This window comes from Poecilia mexicana, unplaced genomic scaffold, assembly GCF_051168715.1.
Source record: "Poecilia mexicana isolate PSO_F unplaced genomic scaffold, ASM5116871v1 scaffold_10, whole genome shotgun sequence".
In the NCBI taxonomy this organism is placed as follows: Eukaryota; Metazoa; Chordata; class Actinopteri; order Cyprinodontiformes; family Poeciliidae; genus Poecilia; species Poecilia mexicana.
The window spans coordinates 16609070-16633908 of NW_028263379.1; the positions used below are offsets into that span (position 1 = coordinate 16609070).

The following is a 24839-nucleotide window of genomic DNA, read 5'->3' on the forward strand; positions in this document are numbered from 1 at the left end:
GTGTCTTCCAAATGGACAACGACCTTATGCACTTCACCAAATTAGGTCCAAAGTGGCTTAAATAAATTAAAATAAACGTTGCAATACTGCAATCACAAAGCTCTGACTTGACTCCTAAGGAAATTACCGTAGGTTTGGTGAAAAGGAATGGGGTTAAATTCCTACAGTTCATTTTGAGAAGGTTGTGTAAGTATACCGGTTTAAACTACAAATGTCAGTTTATCTTGCAAAGAAAAACCAGAGTCAAAAATGATCCATAACAATGTAGATAGGTAAAAAATAAACTTTTAATAACTTCCAGAAACAACTGAAATACACATACAGTAACTCAAAGAGAACAGAACTCTAAATAAAAAGTTAAAGACAAGTTACGGAGAGGCATGAACAAACTTAAAACAATGTGCAAGTAAAATGACCTGAGTGAATAAAACAAGAAGAAAAATGGTGTGCAAAACTACTGACAATATATAAAAGGAAATAAAACTGGAAAATGAACAGGAGTTTATTACCAGGAGAAAAGATACTGCTGTACAATCATGTCATCTCGTGAAAAAAAAAAAGATAATTTTTGGGGGGGAAAAATTTAATTTACGGTAATCATTTAAAGTGATATTGCCAATTTTAGTAAAGATGTTTGATGGCAGTAAAATAAAAAATATTTGCAGCTTGAGTATTTAAACCTGTTTTGGTTTTGCTTTGGTATTTCTCCACACATGCAAAGTCCCTCATGTAACGTTTCTCCTGGTACTGTAACAGGTTACTGTTATTCATGTTAAATATGCCCAGTTTAAAAATTGCATTGACCTTCTGCTACATCAGAAAATAAGCTGGGATACCCCTTCTCCCGAGCACGAAAGTGCAACATACTGAATGTATAATACAACGCAACAAAATACAGTCCTTAAATTCAGCAATACTTAAATGACAGTCCATTTGAACGTACACAAACACACTACAGTACAGCTCGGTTATAATAAAACTAGTACAATTATTTTCCCTGACCTCAGTAACAATGTGTCTCCGCATAAATAATGAGTCCTTTCTCCTTTGATTCATCTCTTTGATACAAACAGATTCAATCAAATACTAAAAGAGCTGGTTGGAAATATTTAGGCAGAATTAATTCCTTTGAGTCACATTCAAATTTTTTCAGTACCATTCAAAACCACCTATGGATATTATTTTATCCTAATAAATTACCTTTATTACTCTCAAGATTAAAAGACAATTTATATATAAAACACAAAGACCATTTATAACAAAGTCAAATAATATTTCTGATTAAGCTTCTTAACCATTATTTACTGGCTCATTGAGTTTTACTATTACATGCAGTTAAAAAGCATTTAATAAAAGAAATACATAAATGAATAAATATGTGAATAAATAACTTTGACAAAACAGTTTACGATGCAACAAAATAAGAGTTGCATCACATTGCAAGTAAATTGTAACGTCAATACAGCAAAGAAGCTGGTTAAGCTGAAACGTGCTAGCTTGGTACGTCTTGTGCTGAAAGACCTGATCAGTCCAATAAAGAGATCAGATGCACTGATGAACCTTTTGGAACATTGACCCAAGACCACAATCCAAATCCTGGATAAAGAGCTTCAGTGAATGTGGTGTGGAAAGTGTGGATGTGGATCAATGTGTCCGAGGAGACTCTGTAGAAGGACAGCGTTCCTGCCGGCCAGTCCAAATACACTGCTACTCTGTGAGATGAAGTGTGGGTGACCACTGTGGTGTAAGGGATGGATATTCCTTTTTTATTGTGCCAGACAGAGTAAGACCTGCCATCATAGAACAAAGTCCAGGATTGGTCATTTCCACCAAACCAGCCATCATTTTCCTCTCCTCTCCTGGTAATTCCTTTGTAACTCACTGAAGTGTGAACCCCTCCCATCAGCTCGACCTCCCAGTAACAGCGACCTGTCAGAGCATTTGAACACATCACCTGATGGTTCCTCTCAAACCTGTCCGGATGATCGGGATATGGCTGAGCCTCCTCCATGTATGATGCCTTTGTGTTGTTGTCTGACAGTTTCACATTTCGGTTCACCGAGTTTGTGTCGACTGTGAGTTTACACCAATCTGAAGAGCAAAACAGAAAATAATGCCTTGTGAGTAAATCCTGCGATTCACAGTAATAATAGTTATAATGCAACACATTAACCTGTATCCCCTCTCCACTTTATCCCACCTGGACATTTCAATAAACACATCTATCCTTCTAACTATGTTATAAAACTATTGTTACAGCTTTTAGGCAATATAGCAAAAAAAAAAAAAAAAAAAAAACATTCTAAGAAAGATATGTATAAATATGCACCCCAACAGATGGACTGTTTATTACAATGCAGCATGTTGATGGTGAAGTTTTCCCCTTTGTTTTGTCATGTTTCATTTTGTTCATTCCTTTAGCTGTTCACCTGTAAGATATTCTGCATCCCATTTCCTCCGTAATAAACTAAGCATAATCTACGACGTCGTCCACACAGAGACGAACATGGTGAATTTTTATAAACAAGAGAAAATGTCCGTCCAAACTAGAGGATGTTGTGCCACCGACGGCATGGTAGTAGGCATGCCAGGCCAATTGGTGGCGCTGTAACACTGTGTGTGTGAGTGAGGCACACACCAGTCACAGAGAGAGATGGAGCTACTTTATGACTACATGTTTCATTTAGGAACAAAATTAGAGACTCCACAGACAAAGCTTATCTTGCTCAAATGTACTTATGTCAAAAAACTGTTCACTGTGAAAAGAGGATTAAGTCAATCATAGAAAAAAAAAAACATTCAGCCTGAATTGGTGATAAGATTGATTGACCCAGAAATAAAAAAGAGCTATCCAAAAACATTAGCCAGCTTCAAAGAGAGAGACAGAGCCGTGACAGTCCTGCAGCACTGTATTTGAGCTGCCTTTATACCTGTCACAACCCCCTTTCAGGTGCAACTCGAGCTATATGAGGTAACCCAATCACCTTATGTAGAGAAGAATAAACATGCCAAACTTGTGGCTCTCCAGCCATCACAACACTGAAACATGAAACAGGCATTTTGAAATTCTTCCACTCTGGAACCTAGCTTCAAAAATGATTGTTTCTGGTCTCCCAAAACACCGGATCAGTGTGAACCCACAGCCTAAACATCAAAATGTTTTTTTTTTTTTTTTTTTGGAGTTTGCTGTAGGTAGAATCTGGCTTTTGTTCCCATTTGTTAATTTAGGTCCCAGTTTCTGATCTCATACCTGAAAATTACCAATAAGTAAAATAGCCTGGAGCTTGCTTTTTAGATGTAAACTAGTGATAAGTTCAAAAACAAAACCGTACTTACATTTCCTCAGTCCTGGTGTTAACCACTCGACTCCAGCTGGATGTGTTCTGAAGAAATTTAGTAGGGAAGAAAAACGTTGATGCTTCTTTACGTCACACAATGACAGTAACATATTTTCTTCGCCTCAACAAAGTGAAATTGTCTGAGACTGAATCAGGCCTTTATACCATACCTGAGAACTTGAAGCTTGGACTGTGGATCCTTCAAATTAGCAGATAGAAGCTTTACTCCAGCGTCATCTGAATGATGGTTATAGGTCAGATCGAGTTCTGTCAGCTGGGAAGAGGTGGAATTCAAAGCTGATGCCAGAGAAGCAAATCCTTCTCCTGTGACCAGACAGCCAGACAGTCTACACACACAGAACAATGCAGTGTGAGCACAATGCAGGACTTTAGAAATTATGTCATTCTCACAATCTGAAGACTTTGGTCAACAAAAGTGATGGCACTATGTTTTTCTTTTATAGATGTTGGGAAATGACAAAACTTTATTTTCAGAATAAAAATAAGGATTATATTAGATATCTTGCCAAGTCCGAGCTATTTTAGTACCTACATGCTTTCTGAAGGTAGGTTACTTGTACTTCAGGATGTAGAGTAAATGTATATTGTACATCACACTTCTAGAAAATTATTAGCTAAAAAATGAGCAAATAATTAACAAAAATCTATTTGCTAAAAATAATTATTATTTTTTAGCAAATCTTTTTCTTTGTACATCATGATTATGGGCAACTGTTTTGCCCTATCCAATAAAAGACAAGTATGTTTTTAAAGGAAGTATGTTTTTCTGTGTCAATTTTAAGAAAAAGAAATTAGGTGGTTTGACCACTTTCACAAAGCACAGTAACATTTTAAAATTAAACTAATACACTAAAATAACACAAAGCAAAAAGGCTTCAGAATGCCCAAAATAAACGCATCAGAAGTGGCAAAAATTTCATTGGGTTCTCACCAGAACTTGTTTTCTTGGTCCTCATGTAATTTACTCGTGTAGTATTATTTAAGGTTTATTTTTCTGATAAAATACCTGACGGGTTTCACTAAGAATATTGTCCCTTTTTTAACTAGCACTTTTGCTTTGAGTCAGAATTTTACTGGACTGAGCTCAACAATCATCCAATGAGCTCATTAGTCAGGGATTACCTTAGAGTTTCTAGCCGACAGTACGAACTCTCCAGTCCAGTCGATAGCAGCTTCACTCCTGAATCCCGCAGGTTGTTGTTACTTAGTTCCAGCTCTTTAAGGCAAGCAGACTCAGAGCTGAGAACTGCAGACAAAGCTTCACAACTGGTTTCTGAGAGGCAACAATGATTCAGTCTATGGGGAAAAAGAAATGGAAAAGAACAGACAAAATATTATGTCAAGCACATCCAAAAGATGTAATGGCTAAATTTCAAATTTTGCTTTACTCCATTCTGACCTGAGAATTTCCAGTTGACAAAATGAGCGTCTCAGTCCCTCAGACAACTTATCCACTGCTGAACCTTGCAAGTTGTTGTTGCTCATGTCAAGCTCTCTCAGTCGAGAGAAGCTGCTCAGATGTGGATGTAAGATGTCAATACTTCTCTCTGAGATGGAACAACCCCTCATTCTGAAGAAAAATTAAAAACAAGACCTTTTCTGATCAGATAAAATTATCAGAAATGTGTTTGTCCTGTGCATGTAACCTTCTGGAAGACTGAAAAATAGTAGATAAAATTAGTTCAGGCAACATTGACTGAGAATCAAACACTTTTGTAAACCACATTTACCAAATTGTTTGCCTTCCTGCTTAAGGAAAAACCGGTGATTTGGTCATCTTTTCTACAAAAGGATCATTTCAAAAATATTTTTTGATGCAAGATCGGTTTTGGACAAAATGGTTTTGTCCAAAACTGATAATGTCCAAAAATGAATGGAGTTTGGGGAAATCTGTCCATTAAAGTAAAGGTCAGAAACCATGAAAGATTGTCGACCCTGAAATAAGTACAACTTCAGATACAGAACCTTCTGCTATTGAAAATATTTATCCAATCAGAAAGAAAAGAACCAAATTAAAAAGGTTGAACTTCTGCTAAGCAAATAAAATCTTGAATGCAACAGTTTACACCACAGATGTCATAAAAAACATGAACCCAAAACCTGCTCCAAAACTATAGGTGTTGCTATATAATTCAAAGATAAATTTCAAAATACTATTTTAATAATTATCCACAATATATTTTCATAATATATGCATACATTATTTTTTGCAATAGAAATTATTTCATTTGTAGACAAAATAATCTCTACAGGCACCAAACAAAGTCGTTTGAACTAATTCTAACAAAAATAATTGAATACTTTAAAATGAAACAGAACAGGTAGTAATTGTAATACTCAATATATTAAACAGGTGAAAGAGTACTGTTACCACCTTGAGTATTAAGTTTGGTTCTGAATATCTCACCTAAGAGTACTGAGTGCGCAGTTTGGGTTCCTCAATCCCTCAACAATCTGCTTCATTCCTGAATCTTGCATGTTGTTGTTACTAAGATCCAGCTCCCTCAAAGAAGACTTGGTGCTGAGAACTGAGGACAAAGCTTCAAGACCACTTTGTGAAAGGGCACAGAAAGTCAGTCTGAAAAAAAACATGTAAAAAAAATTTAACAGGGTTAATCTTTTGCTAAGCTTTTACCAACAAAGCAAATGACATTGAAATAAAATGTGCACTTACACAACTGTCTTTGAGACTTTGATCAAAGGCAGCAGCCTGAGAAGAACGTTTTCAGAGACAGAAAACCTGGTAAAGTCGAATACATCAAGACTTTCTTCTGAAGATAAGAAGAAGAAGACCAGGGCCGACCACTGGGCAGGAGACAACTTATCAGTGCGTAGTGCTCCTGCAGATAAGAACTGCTGGATCTCTTGCATAAGAGAATCATCTTTCAGTTCATTCAGACAGTGGAACAGATTGATGCTTTTCTCTGTAGACAGATTTTCATTGATTTGCTCTTTAATGTATTGAGCAGTTTCCTGATTGATCTGAGAGCTTCTTTCCGTTTGTCTCAAGAGGCCATGCAGGAGTTTCTGATTCGTCTCCAGTGAAAGTCCCAACAGAAAGCGAAGGAACAAATCTAGGTGCCCATTTGGACTCTGTAAGGTCCTGTTCACAGCACTGTGGTAAAAACTGAGGATCGTTGGTTTCTTCAACAATGTGGGCAATGTTGATGGGGTTTTTTCTTTCAGATGATTGACACCAGACTCTGTGAAGCTCAAATGGACATAAAGAGCAGCAAGAAACTCTTGAATACTCAAATGTACAAAGCTGAACAGTTTGTCATCAGACAGCACTCTCTCTACTTTAAAAATCTGTGTGAACATTCCAGAGTACTCTGAAGCACCTTGGACACTGATACCACATTCTCTCAAATCTGATTCATAAAAGATTAAGTTTCCTTTCTGCAACTGCTCAAAAGCTAATTTTCCCAGAGACTTCATCATCTGCTTCCTCTTTGAACTCCAGTGTTCATCTGTCTCACTGTCCCCATCGTATTTCACCATCTTAACTTTGGTTTGGACCAGCAGGTAATGGATGTACATCTCAGTCATTGTCTTTGGCAGCTCTTTGGTCTGACTTGTCTGAAAGACGTCCTCCACAACTGTAGCAGCGATCCAGCAGAAGACTGGGATGTGGCACATGTTGTGGAGGGTTTTTGATGTCTTGATGTAGGAGATAATCTTGCTGGCCAATTCCTCATCCTGGAATCGTTTTCTGAAGTACTCCTCCTTCTGTGGGTCATCAAACCCCCTGACTTCTGTCACCATGTCAACATAGTCATGAGGGATCCAACCGGCTGCTGCAGGTCGAGTGGTTATCCACAGACGAGCAGTGGGAAGCAATTTCCCTCTGATGAGGTTTGTCAGAAGGGCATCCACTGACGCAGGCTTGGTAACGTCAGTCAGGATCTCATTGTTTTGGAAGTCCAGAGGAAGTCGACACTCATCCAGACCATCAAAGATGAATATGACCTGGAACTCAATAAACCCGCAAATTTCCTTGGTTTCAGTAAAGAAATTATGAATGAGTTCCACCAAGCTGAACTCTTTGCCTTTCAGAGCATTCAGCTCCCTGAATGTGAAGGGGAATACGAACTGGATGTCCTGGTTGGCTTTGTTTTCAGCCCAGTCCAGCGTGAACTTCTGTGTTAGGACAGTTTTTCCAATGCCAGCCACTCCCCTCGTTATCACTGTTCTGACTGGGTTATTTTGTCCAGGTGAACCTCTGAAGAGCTGTTCCAGTCCGATTGTCACTTCTTCTCCGCTTTGCTTTCTGGAAACTGTTTCGATGTGTTTAAACTCATGTTCTTCATTCACCTCTCTGGTTCCACTCTCTGTGATGTAGAGGTCTGTGTAGATCTTATTCAGAGGGGTTGGTTTTCCTGCCTTATCAATCCCTTCAGACACACACTGAAACTTATTTGTCAGAGTTGATTTAAGTTTGCGTTGACAAACTGCACCTGAATAAACAAAAAAATCTATTAGGGAATTATAATAAGTACATTTCGCACACTTAATTTACATGTAAAAAAAATAAAAAGATTTCTATCTCAGGGAAGATTTTCTTACTTTTGAGAATATGATCAATTAGCTGCTTCAGATGAACTTGGTCAAGGTCTTGCTTTATGACCTCCGGTAATGATGCCCCCTCTACCAACACTTTTCCATCCTCCCACAGATTTACAAAATCTTCGGTATATTGTAGGCAGAAACACTCCTGTGAGCTTTTCTGTTCATGTCTATGGAGAATAAGAAAGAGCAAGTTTAAAATTAAAAATCAAACTTGAAGGAATTAATAATATCAAAACTTAAGTTGTGGTTATTGTGAATAGTAGAGATGTATTAATTAGTTAGAGATCACACTGATTGATTAACACATCGATAAGTGTGATTGGTGTTTTGGTCAAACACCAAAACATTTTTTTTTTCCTATTCATTAAATGCATCAAAGACTATTTTTACTGTATAAATGCATCCCTTATTTTAAATGTACGTACACTTATATACAGATTTGGGACTCATGCTTTGATCTATAAAAGGGGACAATCCTGAAATGTCTTCATTTCACGCTGAAATAAAAAATACACCATTTCTCTCAAAGAACCTGTTGCATATTCTTTAATGTCCTGTGTTATCATCCTTAGATAAAATGCAATTGGTAGGAATCAGAGTCGGAAGGTCAAAACCGCTGGTCAGCAAACACCACATGCCAACTATTAGCGCATCTCTAATAAATACCAATTAGCATGTGTTACTTTACTTTTGTTTAAAAAATTATCATGATGTAGCACAGAAAACATTTTTTGAGATGTTGGGTTGTTTCAAATTGATCTATTTACTCATAATAACTGATATTGAAAATAAATGTTTGGGTCACAACATTATATCACAAGCTTGATTGTACTCGGGTATTACTGCATCCAAAATGCATCACATGAGATAATGGTGCATAAAACAAGTAAAAATGCTAAGCAACTAATGAGCTTTTAAACATCCATCTAAATATTCAGTGTATATCCATTTATACACTGAAAGACCAATGATGATGGAAAATTAAATGGTGATTTCCCATCATCATTTAATTTATAGAGTTTTTACATGTCTAATACTAAAGCATTTTAATCTGTAAATATTAATACATTTGAGGTTCAACAGTTATAATTGCAGTAAATAAGTGCAATAAAACACTGCTAACAACAAATTAACACATTCTCAAAATGCCTCAACAAATCTGTGTCGTTTCAATAACAGCTTACTTTTGTTTAGAAGATGATGGATGTATTTTAAAGAAGATGACAACATCCTTTGATGTATCACTCCTGCATGATGCACAGCTAGGACTGGGTGAGTTTGGGCTCCGTAGCTGGATTCTGAAATAAAGTCAAGCAAAAAATAAATAAAAAATTATATATATGCTAAAAATGTCTAATCTAAGCATGGCAGGGTGAAAAGATAGTGTTATTAGTTGTTATTCTGCAGATTGCTGTTGGTTTTCAAAACGGCCAGATGAGAAGTCTGGTTCCGTTCATCCATCCATCCATCCATCCATCCAATCTCTTCAAATGCCATATCTCTTTGATATACATCTCAGATACAAACATTTTCACTTGAATAATATCAATTCAGTCTATTTTTAAACAAACTTTCTTGAAGTTCATCTTACATCTCTTCAGCAGATAAGGACTCTGCTTTAAAGTCAAAGTGAAGGTCCTTTGATGCATCACTCCTACAGGACACGCAGATAGGGCTAGGAAAGTCTCCTCTGTCCAGCAGTCTCCTGAATCAAAGTAAAATTACACAACTTTAGCACAAAAAGTAATTCATTCTGTAGATCTTCCCATAGTCACACCTCTAGCAAATTATTATTCTGTCTTAATTTAAAATATGTGAACAGTCAGTCAGACACAACTAGACTGTAATAAAAAAAACAAGAGGCTGGCTTATTTATTACAGAAAGTTCAATGAAACAAGTCTGGTTAAATTAACGAAGTTTATTTTTCCATCCCTGAGAATGTCAAAAGCAAAAATATGTCTGCATGATTGCTCTGCTAAGACTGGCAATGACTACAATTTCAATCCTACCATTTCAGTCAGCCTGAGTGAAAACTTATAATACAGGGAGGACTCTCTTGATATCTAGTACCCATCTAGTTTCCAAACGAATGTTGCAAAATTTTAGATCATTTTGCCAAGCCCTAGTTTATGTATCTTTCCAAAATATCAGAACATTTCAGCAGTATCATGGTCGTTATTGACAGCTTACATCAGTTCAGCAGATGAGGGCTGTCCTTTAAGGTCATTGGGAAGCTCCTTTATCACATCATTGTTGCTTGGCATACAGGTAGAACAAAACTGCAGTCCACTTCTACAACAAATCACAAAACAGATATGACAATCAAACTTGTATGACAAACTGAAAATATCACAAAGCATTGTCCAAACTCAAATATGTCAATGTTTTTGATTAAAAAAAAACAAAAAAGTCTCACGCTGTCATCTTATTTGGAATCAAGATGATTCATTGAAGCACTGTCCAGGTTCAGCACTCTCTGACCTGTAACACAACACACATAGTATCGAGTGAATAATGATGATGATTGTATGAATGATGAAGCAGCAGTCTATAGAGGCAACATCTGATCTGACAGAAAGATGCAACTGGTCTTTAATTAAAAGGTGTTTGTTCAAAACTAGATCACTCTAACTGTTCATTTATACAAGTCCTTGCAACCTTAAGTCGATTATCTCCAATTACCAATCAGCATTTCAGAAGCCTTGGCTAAGAAGGAGACACGTTACATGAACATTTCTAAACAAGTCTATGAATATTTAATCTATTAACACTGAGCTATATAAATTACACAACACTTCACTGTTCATCCAAGTATACAAACACCTGATTTGTAATGGGTGAAAATAGGAAATATCTTTGACCTTAAACACCCAAAGGAAGAAGTCACATAATCTCATGATGTGAAGTCACATGACCTACTACAAAATTAGAGTGTGGCACAGAGAAAAATGTGATTCGGGGATAGAAGAAAACATATGTGAAAGTGGAATAACCATCACTTTAAAACTGCATTTAATGTTTTAAAGACAATTCCTCATTGTTTTAAAGGATAAACCACCTTGCACCACCTCACTGATATGGAAGGATGGGTGTCTAAACCTGCACCCTTGTCCTTCTCATCTGAAAAATAGTAGACCTAGCCTCTTATTGCTTCTACATGGGGGTTGGCTGGTGGTTTCCAATGTTTGACTATATAAAGCCACTATGATGTCATCCACAATTCATTACCTAATATTTTATATCGTCTTATCCTATGTAGTAACCTTAAGTTGGAAACTGAATCTGTTTGTGACTACTTCCTCTCCTCCTACTCCATAACTGGTCAAATGATGTAGTTTCACATATGAGGTCTGAATCAGCTTTTTCTGTTATTGGGGACTTCACTTCGCACGAAATGGCGTGTGAGGCTTTAGCTTTTCAAATTTCCGCCCCATCATGCAAGGATAGACATCATTCAATTACTCTGAAAATAGTTTTGTTGGAGGGATATGTTTTATTTTAGTTTTTAAGGTTCTTACAAAATTTAGTAAAATTCTCCCGGAAAAAGCCAGAATCTGTTGTTGCTTCAGATCAAAAATAAGGCCAAGTGTATCAAGTATCAGAAGAGTTTCCACCTCTACGGTTTGTTAACTTTGGTCTGAATAACTTGTAGAGTTTGTGAAATTGTAACCTTTTCAGGAGGTTGGGTTTCTTCTAAAACTGAAATTCTAAGCAAACCAAAACCTTGCACTACAAATTATGTGAAAATGTGCTGGTTGGATGTGTTTGGGTCAGGAGTACCAAGAATAAAATAGCAAGAAGATGCTGTGTTCCAAGCTAATTGAAATAATGAAAAATGTGATCCTTTTAGTTGCATTTTTCTGAGTTTTCAGGAAAACTTATCTGAGAAGTATACCAATTGGATTTTCAGAGGTGATCTTGCACAATGCCTTTTCCTTTATGAAAAAGGCACGCAGCTTTAGTTAGTTATTTTGTTTATGTTCCCACACCCCACAATTAAAAGGAAAATTAGTTAGTTTGTTTTAAATAGACTAAACCAGGGGCACATCAATAGGTGGCTGATGACGGAGGAATAAATCCAACAACCTTCCAATTGCAAGTGAACTCTATCCACTGAACCACAGTTTCCAACAAACAAACAAAAAACACACCAAAAGTGAAAGCGTTCCAGATTATAGATTATTTCTTGCATTCCAAAAACCGTTTGTTGAGATTCAGATTTTAAAAAATCTGACACAGGAAGAGTGGAACCATTTTTAAAGTCTTTTAAATCTCAAATAGGGTTGTTGTAAAAGAATATTTTAGTAATCGAGGTACTCAAATCATTCGAGGAATCATTACAGCCCTAATCTCAAACCATCTTTTTCTCCTTCCTTTAGTTTACAATTTGATTTAGGGAACATGTTGGGAAATGCAGGACTGTCTTTGCTTCTTCTGTAATCGAAGAAAACTATTTACTTCCCTTTTTTTCCACTAGAAACAAGTCACAAGCGCAACTTAATGTGGCATTGTATCACCATTTTTCTGGCTGGTGAGTAAAAGTCATGGCATTTATGTTACACTGCAATGTTTCTCTTTTACCTAGTCAATGACACCAGTAGTGGTTTCGTCATTACTGTTCACTAGTAATGGTGAAATCACCTGGTTCAACATATCAGATAAACTTTGTGGATTTTGAGCCAATCATGATGACAGGCAGAAAAGTCTTCAACCCTTCTTGGCCATGATAAAGAAACAAATAAACAAGATGGGTTTTTAAACAATTAGTTTATTGTTTAAAAACATGTTGTTATGTTGCATAATAGGGACATATCGTCAGACCACGGGTAATGTATTTACGTAAACGACCTATCACTAGGGTAAATGCAACATCACTGGTGTTGTGCACAATATTAAAATAAAATGAAATAACAATAATAATAATAATAATAATAAAACATTTGAATCTAACTGTATTTTTGGGATATATGCAATTTGGTGCGCCGAATAATTCTTTCGTTGTGCAATGTCTTTTTTTCGTATAAAAATGCCAGGACAACAATGAACGTTTCATAATTTGATCTTAAATAACATATAAGCCGATTAAAGTTGTCAGATCCAGCAGAAAGTTCCAAAAACGGATAAAGTGAATGAAGCTACTTACTGTGTCTCGATAAAAGTTGAAACAATACAGAAAACAAGTGAAACTAACCTTCTTCTTCTTCTTCTCCTCCTCCTCCTCTTCTTCTTTCTTCTTCTTCTTCTTAGTTTTTTTATTGGCGGTTGGCAACAAACTTTCAGTAGCATTACCGCCACTTACTGGTATGGAGTGTGGTTCGTGATGATCTATATACTTTTACTTCATACCTAATCCCTACATTAATTTCTGACTAAACATACACTCACACATACACACCTTCTTATATAACCTTACTTGCATATATCTTTATATACCACTCTTCGTTATTCTTTACACATTCACCACCATCTTACTCTATTCAGATTCTATGAAATAACTGTTTTTTAAGAAACCAAATAATTATTTGAATATGTCTACTCCCCAAATTCCTCCTCAAAAAATCTGATGAATTCAACCTTTCTTTAATACCTTCACACTCTCTCAACATGCATCTTCTCTCTTCTTCATATTTATAACACTCTGAAATAACATGCGCTATTGTTTCAAACTTCTCACAACAATCACACTTTTCAGTTTTATGCTTCTGTATTTTAAAAAGTGAATAATTAAGCCCTGTATGACCGAACCTTAACCTCGTTATTATTCTTTCCTCCTTCCTGTTTCTTCTTCCCTTTCTTTTCCTTCCTACAAACTTCTGAATTTTATAAAACCATCTTCCTGTAAAACTTTCATCCCACCTTCTCTGCCATATTTTCATCAGCTCCTCTTTGACTTTACTTTTCCCTTCAGATTTACTTGTCCTAACTGCAAAACTAATAGGATTATGTATTGCGTTCTTTGACATTTTATCAGCCATACCTCAATTACTACGAATTCTAGTTCTTTCCCTTTCCCTAAAACCTGATATTGTATCCCTCATTTTATAAATTTTCCTCCTCCTCCTCTTGCTCCTCTTCTTCTTCTTTTGTGTTTTAATAGCGGAAGGCAACAAACTAAAGGTGCATCTACCGCCATCTACTGGACAGGAGAGTGGTCATTACAGTATGTCAAATTCTAAGTTCAGAAATAATTACATAAATAATTATAAACCGAAATTCCATTACTAATCCTTTTCCCAATTTCAACTTGAAGCTGTGGTGCAAAAATCGCTGTTCCTAACCTATTAGTTATATTTTGCGATGCATCAATATATGTAAACACCAAGAATACTGATTTAAGTATTCTTCTACAATATATTTATTCATAATGAGATAATTATCTTTGTTCTTCATTTCAAATAATAAAAAATCTACTTTACGAACAGAAAGTATCCAAGATGTTATTGCAGGTACAATAATTATCTGACATATATTTAATTGGTCATTCATTAACTTTAGAATTTACTATGCATAATGTATTCTTTTCCTTTTCCCAACCATGCATCAAAAGATTAGTAGAAGGCATTGTCATCAGTCTGGACCTTTGCTGAGGTCGTTCTTTATCAATAATACCTGCTTTTAGTCAATACAAGGTATTCTCGCTTTTGAGAGACTTGTCCTGTCATCAGAAATCAAGCTTTCATCACTCCATCATCAACAGTGTCAACTTATACGTGGCCAGTTTTCGAACTCCAGGACCGAACACTGTGCGGTTTTTGCACAGGAGCCATCGCCGAAATAGCTCAGCTGGGAGAGCGTCAGACTGAAGACCTGAAGGTCCCTGGTTCAATACCGGGTTTCGGCAAATCTTAGAAACGTCAAAAGATCACTACAAGGCATTCATGTCACTCTGGACCTTTGCTGAGGTTGTTCTTTATCAATAATACCTGCTTTTAGTCAATACAAGGCATTCTCGCTTTTGAGAGACTTGTCCTGTCATCAGAAATCAAGCTTTCATCACTCCATCATCAACAGTGTCAACTTATACGTGGCCAGTTTTCGAGCTCCAGGAGCGAACGCTGTGCGGTTTTTGCACAGGAGCCTTCGCCATAATAGCTCAGCTGGGAGAGCGTCAGACTGAAGATCTGAAGGTCCCTGGTTCAATCCCGGGTTTCGGCAAATCTTAGAAACGTCAAAAGATCACTACAAGGCATTCATGTCACTCTGGACCTTTGCTGAGGTCGTTCTTTATCAATAATACCTGCTTTTAGTCAATACAAGGCATTCTCGCTTTTGAGAGACTTGTCCTGTCATCAGAAATCAAGCTTTCATCACTCCATCATCAACAGTGTCAACTTATACGTGGCCAGTTTTCGAGCTCCAGGACCGAACACTGTGCGGTTTTTGCACAGGAGCCATCGCCGAAATAGCTCAGCTGGGAGAGCGTCAGACTGAAGATCTGAAGGTCCCTGGTTCAATCCCAGGTTTCAGCAAATCTTAGAAATGTCAAAAGATCACTACAAGGCATTCATGTCACTCTGGACCTTTGCTGAGGTCGCTCTTTATCAATAATACCTGCTTTTAGTCAATACAAGGCATTCTCGCTTTTGAGAGACTTGTCCTGTCATCAGAAATCAAGTTTTCATCACTCCATCATCAACAGTGTCAACTTATTCGTGGCCAGTTTTCGAGCTCCAGGAGCGAACGCTGTGCGGTTTTTGCACAAGTGCCTTCGCCAAAATAGCTCAGCTGGGAGAGCGTCAGACTGAAGATCTGAAGGTCCCTGGTTCAATCCCGGGTTTCGGCAAATCTTAGAAATATCAAAAGATCACTACAAGGCATTCATGTCACTCTGGACCTTTGCTGAGGTCGCTCTTTATCAATAATACCTGCTTTTAGTCAATACAAGGCATTCTCGCTTTTGAGAGACTTGTCCTGTCATCAGAAATCAAGCTTTCATCATTCCATCATCAACAGTGTCAACTTATACGTGGCCAGTTTTCGAGCTCCAGGACCGAACGCTGTGCGGTTTTTGCACAGGAGCCATCGCCGAAATAGCTCAGCTGGGAGAGCGTCAGACTGAAGATCTGAAGGTCCCTGGTTCAATCCCGGGTTTCGGCAAATCTTAGAAATGTCAAAAGATCACTACAAGGCATTCATGTCACTCTGGACCTTTGCTGAGGTCGCTCTTTATCAATAATACCTGCTTTTAGTCAATACAAGGCATTCTCGCTTTTGAGAGACTTGTCCTGTCATCAGAAATCAAGCTTTCATCACTCCATCATCAACAGTGTCAACTTATACGTGGCCAGTTTTAGAGCTCCAGGACCGAACGCTGTGCGGTTTTTGCACAGGAGCCATCGCCGAAATAGCTCAGCTGGGAGAGCGTCAGACTGAAGATCTGAAGGTCCCTGGTTCAATCCCGGGTTTCGGCAAATCTTAGAAACGTCAAAAGATCACTACAAGGCATTCATGTCACTCTGGACCTTTGCTGAGGTCGCTCTTTATCGATAATACCTGCTTTTAGTCAATACAAGGCATTCTCGCTTTTGAGAGACTTGTCCTGTCATCAGAAATCAAGCTTTCATCACTCCATCATCAACAGTGTCAACTTATACGTGGCCAGTTTTCGAGCTCCAGGACCGAACACTGTGCGGTTTTTGCACAGGAGCCATCGCCGAAATAGCTCAGCTGGGAGAGCGTCAGACTGAAGATCTGAAGGTCCCTGGTTCAATCCCAGGTTTCAGCAAATCTTAGAAATGTCAAAAGATCACTACAAGGCATTCATGTCACTCTGGACCTTTGCTGAGGTCGCTCTTTATCAATAATACCTGCTTTTAGTCAATACAAGGCATTCTCGCTTTTGAGAGACTTGTCCTGTCATCAGAAATCAAGTTTTCATCACTCCATCATCAACAGTGTCAACTTATTCGTGGCCAGTTTTCGAGCTCCAGGAGCGAACGCTGTGCGGTTTTTGCACAAGTGCCTTCGCCAAAATAGCTCAGCTGGGAGAGCGTCAGACTGAAGATCTGAAGGTCCCTGGTTCAATCCCGGGTTTCGGCAAATCTTAGAAATATCAAAAGATCACTACAAGGCATTCATGTCACTCTGGACCTTTGCTGAGGTCACTCTTTATCAATAATACCTGCTTTTAGTCAATACAAGGCATTCTCGCTTTTGAGAGACTTGTCCTGTCATCAGAAATCAAGCTTTCATCATTCCATCATCAACAGTGTCAACTTATACGTGGCCAGTTTTCGAGCTCCAGGACCGAACACTGTGCGGTTTTTGCACAGGAGCCATCGCCGAAATAGCTCAGCTGGGAGAGCGTCAGACTGAAGATCTGAAGGTCCCTGGTTCAATCCCGGGTTTCGGCAAATCTTAGAAATGTCAAAAGATCACTACAAGGCATTCATGTCACTCTGGACCTTTGCTGAGGTCGCTCTTTATCAATAATACCTGCTTTTAGTCAATACAAGGCATTCTCGCTTTTGAGAGACTTGTCCTGTCATCAGAAATCAAGCTTTCATCACTCCATCATCAACAGTGTCAACTTATACGTGGCCAGTTTTAGAGCTCCAGGACCGAACGCTGTGCGGTTTTTGCACAGGAGCCATCGCCGAAATAGCTCAGCTGGGAGAGCGTCAGACTGAAGATCTGAAGGTCCCTGGTTCAATCCCGGGTTTCGGCAAATCTTAGAAACGTCAAAAGATCACTACAAGGCATTCATGTCACTCTGGACCTTTGCTGAGGTCGCTCTTTATCGATAATACCTGCTTTTAGTCAATACAAGGCATTCTCGCTTTTGAGAGACTTGTCCTGTCATCAAAAATCAAGCTTTCATCACTCCATCATCAACAGTGTCAACTTATACGTGGCCAGTTTTCGAACTCCAGGACCGAACGCTGTGCGGTTTTTGCACAGGAGCCATCGCCGAAATAGCTCAGCTGGGAGAGCGTCAGACTGAAGATCTGAAGGTCCCTGGTTCAATCCCGGGTTTCGGCAAATCTTAGAAACGTCAAAAGATCACTACAAGGCATTCGTGTCACTCTGGACCTTTGCTGAGGTCGTTCCTTATCAATAATACCTGCTTTTAGTCAATACAAGGCATTCTCGCTTTTGAGAGACTTGTCCTGTCATCAGAAATCAAGCTTTCATCACTCCATCATCAACAGTGTCAACTTATACGTGGCCAGTTTTCGAGCTCCAGGACCGAACGCTATGCGGTTTTTGCACAGGAGCCTTCGCGGAAATAGCTCAGCTGGGAGAGCGTCAGACTGAAGACCTGAAGGTCCCTGGTTCAATACCGGGTTTCGGCAAATCTTAGAAACGTCAAAAGATCACTACAAGGCATTCATGTCACTCTGGACCTTTGCTGAGGTTGTTCTTTATCAATAATACCTGCTTTTAGTCAATACAAGGCATTCTCGCTTTTGAGAGACTTGTCCTGTCATCAGAAATCAAGCTTTCATCACTCCATCATCAACAGTGTCAACTTATACGTGGCCAGTTTTCGAGCTCCAGGAGCGAACGCTGTGCGGTTTTTGCACAGGAGCCTTCGCCAAAATAGCTCAGCTGGGAGAGCGTCAGACTGAAGATCTGAAGGTCCCTGGTTCAATCCCGGGTTTCGGCAAATCTTAGAAACGTCAAAAGATCACTACAAGGCATTCATGTCACTCTGGACCTTTGCTGAGGTCGTTCTTTATCAATAATACCTGCTTTTAGTCAATACAAGGCATTCTCGCTTTTGAGAGACTTGTCCTGTCATCAGAAATCAAGCTTTCATCACTCCATCATCAACAGTGTCAACTTATACGTGGCCAGTTTTCGAGCTCCAGGACCGAACACTGTGCGGTTTTTGCACAGGAGCCATCGCCGAAATAGCTCAGCTGGGAGAGCGTCAGACTGAAGATCTGAAGGTCCCTGGTTCAATCCCAGGTTTCAGCAAATCTTAGAAATGTCAAAAGATCACTACAAGGCATTCATGTCACTCTGGACCTTTGCTGAGGTCGCTCTTTATCAATAATACCTGCTTTTAGTCAATACAAGGCATTCTCGCTTTTGAGAGACTTGTCCTGTCATCAGAAATCAAGTTTTCATCACTCCATCATCAACAGTGTCAACTTATTCGTGGCCAGTTTTCGAGCTCCAGGAGCGAACGCTGTGCGGTTTTTGCACAAGTGCCTTCGCCAAAATAGCTCAGCTGGGAGAGCGTCAGACTGAAGATCTGAAGGTCCCTGGTTCAATCCCGGGTTTCGGCAAATCTTAGAAACGTCAAAAGATCACTACAAGGCATTCATGTCACTCTGGACCTTTGCTGAGGTCGTTCTTTATCAATAATACCTGCTTTTAGTCAATACAAGGCATTCTCGCTTTTGAGAGACTTGTCCTGTCATCAGAAATCAAGCTTTCATCACTCCATCATCAACAGTGTCAACTTATACGTGGCCAGTTTTCGAGCTCCAGGACCGAACACTGTGCGGTTTTTGCACAGGAGCCATCGCCGAAATAGCTCAGCTGGGAGAGCGTCAGACTGAAGATCTGAAGGTCCCTGGTTCAATCCCAGGTTTCAGCAAATCTTAGAAATGTCAAAAGATCACTACAAGGCATTCATGTCACTCTGGACCTTTGCTGAGGTCGCTCTTTATCAATAATACCTGCTTTTAGTCAATACAAGGCATTCTCGCTTTTGAGAGACTTGTCCTGTCATCAGAAATCAAGTTTTCATCACTCCATCATCAACAGTGTCAACTTATTCGTGGCCAGTTTTCGAGCTCCAGGAGCGAACGCTGTGCGGTTTTTGCACAAGTGCCTTCGCCAAAATAGCTCAGCTGGGAGAGCGTCAGACTGAAGATCTGAAGGTCCCTGGTTCAATCCCGGGTTTCGGCAAATCTTAGAAATGTCAAAAGATCACTACAAGGCATTCATGTCACTCTGGACCTTTGCTGAGGTCGCTCTTTATCAATAATACCTGCTTTTAGTCAATACAAGGCATTCTCGCTTTTGAGAGACTTGTCCTGTCATCAGAAATTAAGCTTTCATCACTCCATCATCAACAGTGTCAACTTATACGTGGCCAGTTTTAGAGCTCCAGGACCGAACGCTGTGCGGTTTTTGCACAGGAGCCATCGCCGAAATAGCTCAGCTGGGAGAGCGTCAGACTGAAGATCTGAAGGTCCCTGGTTCAATCCCGGGTTTCGGCAAATCTTAGAAATGTCAAAAGATCACTACAAGGCATTCATGTCACTCTGGACCTTTGCTGAGGTCGCTCTTTATCAATGATACCTGCTTTTAGTCAATACAAGGCATTCTCGCTTTTGACAGACTTGTCCTGTCATCAGAAATCAAGCTTTCATCACTCCATCATCAACAGTGTCAACTTATACGTGGCCAGTTTTCGAACTCCAGGACCGAACGCTGTGCGGTTTTTGCACAGGAGCCATCACCGAAATAGCTCAGCTGGGAGAGCGTCAGACTGAAGATCTGAAGGTCCCTGGTTCAATCCCGGGTTTCGGCAAATCTTAGAAACGTCAAAAGATCACTACAAGGCATTCGTGTCACTCTGGACCTTTGCTGAGGTCGTTCCTTATCAATAATACCTGCTTTTAGTCAATACAAGGCATTCTCGCTTTTGAGAGACTTGTCCTGTCATCAGAAATCAAGCTTTCATCACTCCATCATCAACAGTGTCAACTTATACGTGGCCAGTTTTCGAGCTCCAGGACCGAACGCTGTGCGGTTTTTGCACAGGAGCCTTCGCGGAAATAGCTCAGCTGGGAGAGCGTCAGACTGAAGACCTGAAGGTCCCTGGTTCAATACCGGGTTTCGGCAAATCTTAGAAACGTCAAAAGATCACTACAAGGCATTCATGTCACTCTGGACCTTTGCTGAGGTTGTTCTTTATCAATAATACCTGCTTTTAGTCAATACAAGGCATTCTCGCTTTTGAGAGACTTGTCCTGTCATCAGAAATCAAGCTTTCATCACTCCATCATCAACAGTGTCAACTTATACGTGGCCAGTTTTCGAGCTCCAGGAGCGAACGCTGTGCGGTTTTTGCACAGGAGCCTTCGCCAAAATAGCTCAGCTGGGAGAGCGTCAGACTGAAGATCTGAGGGTCCCTGGTTCAATCCCGGGTTTCGGCAAATCTTAGAAACGTCAAAAGATCACTACAAGGCATTCATGTCACTCTGGACCTTTGCTGAGGTCGTTCTTTATCAATAATACCTGCTTTTAGTCAATACAAGGCATTCTCGCTTTTGAGAGACTTGTCCTGTCATCAGAAATCAAGCTTTCATCACTCCATCATCAACAGTGTCAACTTATACGTGGCCAGTTTTCGAGCTCCAGGACCGAACGCTGTGCGGTTTTTGCACAGGAGCCATCGCCGAAATAGCTCAGCTGGGAGAGCGTCAGACTGAAGATCTGAAGGTCCCTGGTTCAATCCCGGGTTTCGGCAAATCTTAGAAATGTCAAAAGATCACTACAAGGCATTCATGTCACTCTGGACCTTTGCTGAGGTCGCTCTTTATCAATAATACCTGCTTTTAGTCAATACAAGGCATTCTCGCTTTTGAGAGACTTGTCCTGTCATCAGAAATCAAGCTTTCATCACTCCATCATCAACAGTGTCAACTTATTCGTGGCCAGTTTTCGAGCTCCAGGAGCGAACGCTGTGCGGTTTTTGCACAAGTGCCTTCGCCAAAATAGCTCAGCTGGGAGAGCGTCAGACTGAAGATCTGAAGGTCCCTGGTTCAATCCCGGGTTTCGGCAAATCTTAGAAATATCAAAAGATCACTACAAGGCATTCATGTCACTCTGGACCTTTGCTGAGGTCGCTCTTTATCAATAATACCTGCTTTTAGTCAATACAAGGCATTCTCGCTTTTGAGAGACTTGTCCTGTCATCAGAAATCAAGCTTTCATCACTCCATCATCAACAGTGTCAACTTATACGTGGCCAGTTTTCGAGCTCCAGGACCGAACGCTGTGCGGTTTTTGCACAGGAGCCTTCGCGGAAATAGCTCAGCTGGGAGAGCGTCAGACTGAAGACCTGAAGGTCCCTGGTTCAATACCGGGTTTCGGCAAATCTTAGAAACATCAAAAGATCACTACAAGGCATTCATGTCACTCTGGACCTTTGCTGAGGTTGTTCTTTATCAATAATACCTGCTTTTAGTCAATACAAGGCATTCTCGCTTTTGAGAGACTTGTCCTGTCATCAGAAATCAAGCTTTCATCACTCCATCATCAACAGTGTCAACTTATACGTGGCCAGTTTTCGAGCTCCAGGACCGAACGCTGTGCGGTTTTTGCACAGGAGCCTTCGCGGAAATAGCTCAGCTGGGAGAGCATCAGACTGAAGACCTGAAGGTCCCTGGTTCAATACCGGGTTTCGGCAAATCTTAGAAACGTCAAAAGATCACTACAAGGCATTCATGTCACTCTGGACCTTTGCTGAGGTTGTTCTTTATCAATAATACCTGCTTTTAGTCAATACAAGGCATTCTCGCTTTTGAGAGACTTGTCCTGTCATCAGAAATCAAGCTTTCATCACTCCATCATCAACAGTGTCAACTTATACGTGGCCAGTTTTCGAGCTCCAGGAGCGAACGCTGTGCGGTTTTTGCACAGGAGCCTTCGCCAAAATAGCTCAGCTGGGAGAGCGTCAGACTGAAGATCTGAGGGTCCCTGGTTCAATCCCGGGTTTCGGCAAATCTTAGAAACGTCAAAAGATCACTACAAGGCATTCATGTCACTCTGGACCTTTGCTGAGGTCGTTCTTTATCAATAATACCTGCTTTTAGTCAATACAAGGCATTCTCGCTTTTGAGAGACTTGTCCTGTCATCAGAAATCAAGCTTTCATCACTCCATCATCAACAGTGTCAACTTATACGTGGCCAGTTTTCGAGCTCCAGGACCGAACGCTGTGCGGTTTTTGCACAAGAGCCATCGCCGAAATAGCTCAGCTGGGAGAGCGTCAGACTGAAGATCTGAAGGTCCCTGGTTCAATCCCGGGTTTCGGCAAATCTTAGAAATGTCAAAAGATCACTACAAGGCATTCATGTCACTCTGGACCTTTGCTGAGGTCGCTCTTTATCAATAATACCTGCTTTTAGTCAATACAAGGCATTCTCGCTTTTGAGAGACTTGTCCTGTCATCAGAAATCAAGCTTTCATCACTCCATCATCAACAGTGTCAACTTATTCGTGGCCAGTTTTCGAGCTCCAGGAGCGAACGCTGTGCGGTTTTTGCACAAGTGCCTTCGCCAAAATAGCTCAGCTGGGAGAGCGTCAGACTGAAGATCTGAAGGTCCCTGGTTCAATCCCGGGTTTCGGCAAATCTTAGAAATATCAAAAGATCACTACAAGGCATTCATGTCACTCTGGACCTTTGCTGAGGTCGCTCTTTATCAATAATACCTGCTTTTAGTCAATACAAGGCATTCTCGCTTTTGAGAGACTTGTCCTGTCATCAGAAATCAAGCTTTCATCACTCCATCATCAACAGTGTCAACTTATACGTGGCCAGTTTTCGAGCTCCAGGACCGAACGCTGTGCGGTTTTTGCACAGGAGCCTTCGCCAAAATAGCTCAGCTGGGAGAGCGTCAGACTGAAGATCTGAAGGTCCCTGGTTCAATCCCGGGTTTCGGCAAATCTTAGAAACGTCAAAAGATCACTACAAGGCATTCATGTCACTCTGGACCTTTGCTGAGGTCGTTCTTTATCAATAATACCTGCTTTTAGTCAATACAAGGCATTCTCGCTTTTGAGAGACTTGTCCTGTCATCAGAAATCAAGCTTTCATCACTCCATCATCAACAGTGTCAACTTATTCGTGGCCAGTTTTCGAGCTCCAGGAGCGAACGCTGTGCGGTTTTTGCACAAGTGCCTTCGCCAAAATAGCTCAGCTGGGAGAGCGTCAGACTGAAGATCTGAAGGTCCCTGGTTCAATCCCGGGTTTCGGCAAATCTTAGAAATATCAAAAGATCACTACAAGGCATTCATGTCACTCTGGACCTTTGCTGAGGTCGCTCTTTATCAATGATACCTGCTTTTAGTCAATACAAGGCATTCTCGCTTTTGAGAGACTTGTCCTGTCATCAGAAATCAAGCTTTCATCACTCCATCATCAACAGTGTCAACTTATTCGTGGCCAGTTTTCGAGCTCCAGGAGCGAACGCTGTGCGGTTTTTGCACAAGTGCCTTCGCCAAAATAGCTCAGCTGGGAGAGCGTCACACTGAACATCTGAAGGTCCCTGGTTCAATCCCGGGTTTCGGCAAATCTTAGAAACGTCAAAAGATCACTACAAGGCATTCATGTCACTCTGGACCTTTGCTGAGGTCGCTCTTTATCAATGATACCTGCTTTTAGTCAATACAAGGCATTCTCGCTTTTGAGAGACTTGTCCTGTCATCAGAAATCAAGCTTTCATCACTCCATCATCAACAGTGTCAACTTATTCGTGGCCAGTTTTCGAGCTCCAGGAGCGAACACTGTGCGGTTTTTGCACAAGTGCCTTCGCCAAAATAGCTCAGCTGGGAGAGCGTCAGACTGAAGATCTGAAGGTCCCTGGTTCAATCCCGGGTTTTGGCAAATCTTAGAAACGTCAAAAGATCACTACAAGGCATTCATGTCACTCTGGACCTTTGCTGAGGTCGTTCTTTATCAATAATACCTGCTTTTAGTCAATACAAGGCATTCTCGCTTTTGAGAGACTTGTCCTGTCATCAGAAATCAAGCTTTCATCACTCCATCATCAACAGTGTCAACTTATACGTGGCCAGTTTTCGAACTCCAGGACCGAACGCTGTGCGGTTTTTGCACAGGAGCCATCGCCGAAATAGCTCAGCTGGGAGAGCGTCAGACTGAAGATCTGAAGGTCCCTGGTTCAATCCCGGGTTTCGGCAAATCTTAGAAACGTCAAAAGA

The 24839-nt window shown here is 40.2% G+C and overlaps 1 protein-coding gene and 18 non-coding genes across 19 annotated transcripts; 18 read left to right on the plus strand and 1 right to left on the minus strand.

The window, feature by feature from the left end:
* Positions 1-269: 269 nt before the first annotated feature.
* Positions 270-13458, minus strand: LOC106915792 (protein NLRC3-like). Its single transcript, XM_014983644.2, has 13 exons — positions 13073-13458; positions 10346-10410; positions 10120-10221; positions 9520-9633; positions 9113-9226; positions 7926-8095; positions 6034-7816; positions 5767-5937; positions 4759-4929; positions 4482-4655; positions 3509-3685; positions 3337-3383; positions 270-2091 (listed from the first exon to the last, which is right to left on the minus strand). The coding sequence occupies exons 2-13, from the start codon at positions 10351-10353 to the stop codon at positions 1526-1528; spliced, it is 3597 nt and encodes a 1198-aa protein (XP_014839130.2). The 5' UTR covers positions 10354-10410; positions 13073-13458; the 3' UTR covers positions 270-1525.
* A 2495-nt stretch (positions 13459-15953) lies between these two features.
* On the plus strand, positions 15954-16026 carry trnaf-gaa (transfer RNA phenylalanine (anticodon GAA)). Its single transcript has one exon. It is a non-coding gene; the product is annotated as a tRNA-Phe (tRNA).
* Positions 16027-16267: 241 nt separating this feature from the next.
* trnaf-gaa (transfer RNA phenylalanine (anticodon GAA)) lies at positions 16268-16340 on the plus strand. The gene has a single exon. It is a non-coding gene; the product is annotated as a tRNA-Phe (tRNA).
* A 555-nt stretch (positions 16341-16895) lies between these two features.
* On the plus strand, positions 16896-16968 carry trnaf-gaa (transfer RNA phenylalanine (anticodon GAA)). Its single transcript has one exon. It is a non-coding gene; the product is annotated as a tRNA-Phe (tRNA).
* A 241-nt stretch (positions 16969-17209) lies between these two features.
* On the plus strand, positions 17210-17282 carry trnaf-gaa (transfer RNA phenylalanine (anticodon GAA)). Its single transcript has one exon. It is a non-coding gene; the product is annotated as a tRNA-Phe (tRNA).
* Positions 17283-17523: 241 nt separating this feature from the next.
* Positions 17524-17596, plus strand: trnaf-gaa (transfer RNA phenylalanine (anticodon GAA)). Its single transcript has one exon. It is a non-coding gene; the product is annotated as a tRNA-Phe (tRNA).
* A 241-nt stretch (positions 17597-17837) lies between these two features.
* trnaf-gaa (transfer RNA phenylalanine (anticodon GAA)) lies at positions 17838-17910 on the plus strand. Its single transcript has one exon. It is a non-coding gene; the product is annotated as a tRNA-Phe (tRNA).
* A 555-nt stretch (positions 17911-18465) lies between these two features.
* Positions 18466-18538, plus strand: trnaf-gaa (transfer RNA phenylalanine (anticodon GAA)). The gene has a single exon. It is a non-coding gene; the product is annotated as a tRNA-Phe (tRNA).
* A 555-nt stretch (positions 18539-19093) lies between these two features.
* Positions 19094-19166, plus strand: trnaf-gaa (transfer RNA phenylalanine (anticodon GAA)). Its single transcript has one exon. It is a non-coding gene; the product is annotated as a tRNA-Phe (tRNA).
* A 555-nt stretch (positions 19167-19721) lies between these two features.
* trnaf-gaa (transfer RNA phenylalanine (anticodon GAA)) lies at positions 19722-19794 on the plus strand. Its single transcript has one exon. It is a non-coding gene; the product is annotated as a tRNA-Phe (tRNA).
* Positions 19795-20035: 241 nt separating this feature from the next.
* trnaf-gaa (transfer RNA phenylalanine (anticodon GAA)) lies at positions 20036-20108 on the plus strand. The gene has a single exon. It is a non-coding gene; the product is annotated as a tRNA-Phe (tRNA).
* Positions 20109-21291: 1183 nt separating this feature from the next.
* trnaf-gaa (transfer RNA phenylalanine (anticodon GAA)) lies at positions 21292-21364 on the plus strand. Its single transcript has one exon. It is a non-coding gene; the product is annotated as a tRNA-Phe (tRNA).
* A 241-nt stretch (positions 21365-21605) lies between these two features.
* trnaf-gaa (transfer RNA phenylalanine (anticodon GAA)) lies at positions 21606-21678 on the plus strand. The gene has a single exon. It is a non-coding gene; the product is annotated as a tRNA-Phe (tRNA).
* Positions 21679-22861: 1183 nt separating this feature from the next.
* Positions 22862-22934, plus strand: trnaf-gaa (transfer RNA phenylalanine (anticodon GAA)). Its single transcript has one exon. It is a non-coding gene; the product is annotated as a tRNA-Phe (tRNA).
* A 241-nt stretch (positions 22935-23175) lies between these two features.
* On the plus strand, positions 23176-23248 carry trnaf-gaa (transfer RNA phenylalanine (anticodon GAA)). Its single transcript has one exon. It is a non-coding gene; the product is annotated as a tRNA-Phe (tRNA).
* Positions 23249-23489: 241 nt separating this feature from the next.
* On the plus strand, positions 23490-23562 carry trnaf-gaa (transfer RNA phenylalanine (anticodon GAA)). The gene has a single exon. It is a non-coding gene; the product is annotated as a tRNA-Phe (tRNA).
* Positions 23563-23803: 241 nt separating this feature from the next.
* On the plus strand, positions 23804-23876 carry trnaf-gaa (transfer RNA phenylalanine (anticodon GAA)). Its single transcript has one exon. It is a non-coding gene; the product is annotated as a tRNA-Phe (tRNA).
* A 555-nt stretch (positions 23877-24431) lies between these two features.
* On the plus strand, positions 24432-24504 carry trnaf-gaa (transfer RNA phenylalanine (anticodon GAA)). Its single transcript has one exon. It is a non-coding gene; the product is annotated as a tRNA-Phe (tRNA).
* Positions 24505-24745: 241 nt separating this feature from the next.
* Positions 24746-24818, plus strand: trnaf-gaa (transfer RNA phenylalanine (anticodon GAA)). Its single transcript has one exon. It is a non-coding gene; the product is annotated as a tRNA-Phe (tRNA).
* The last annotated feature ends 21 nt before the right edge of the window (positions 24819-24839 follow it).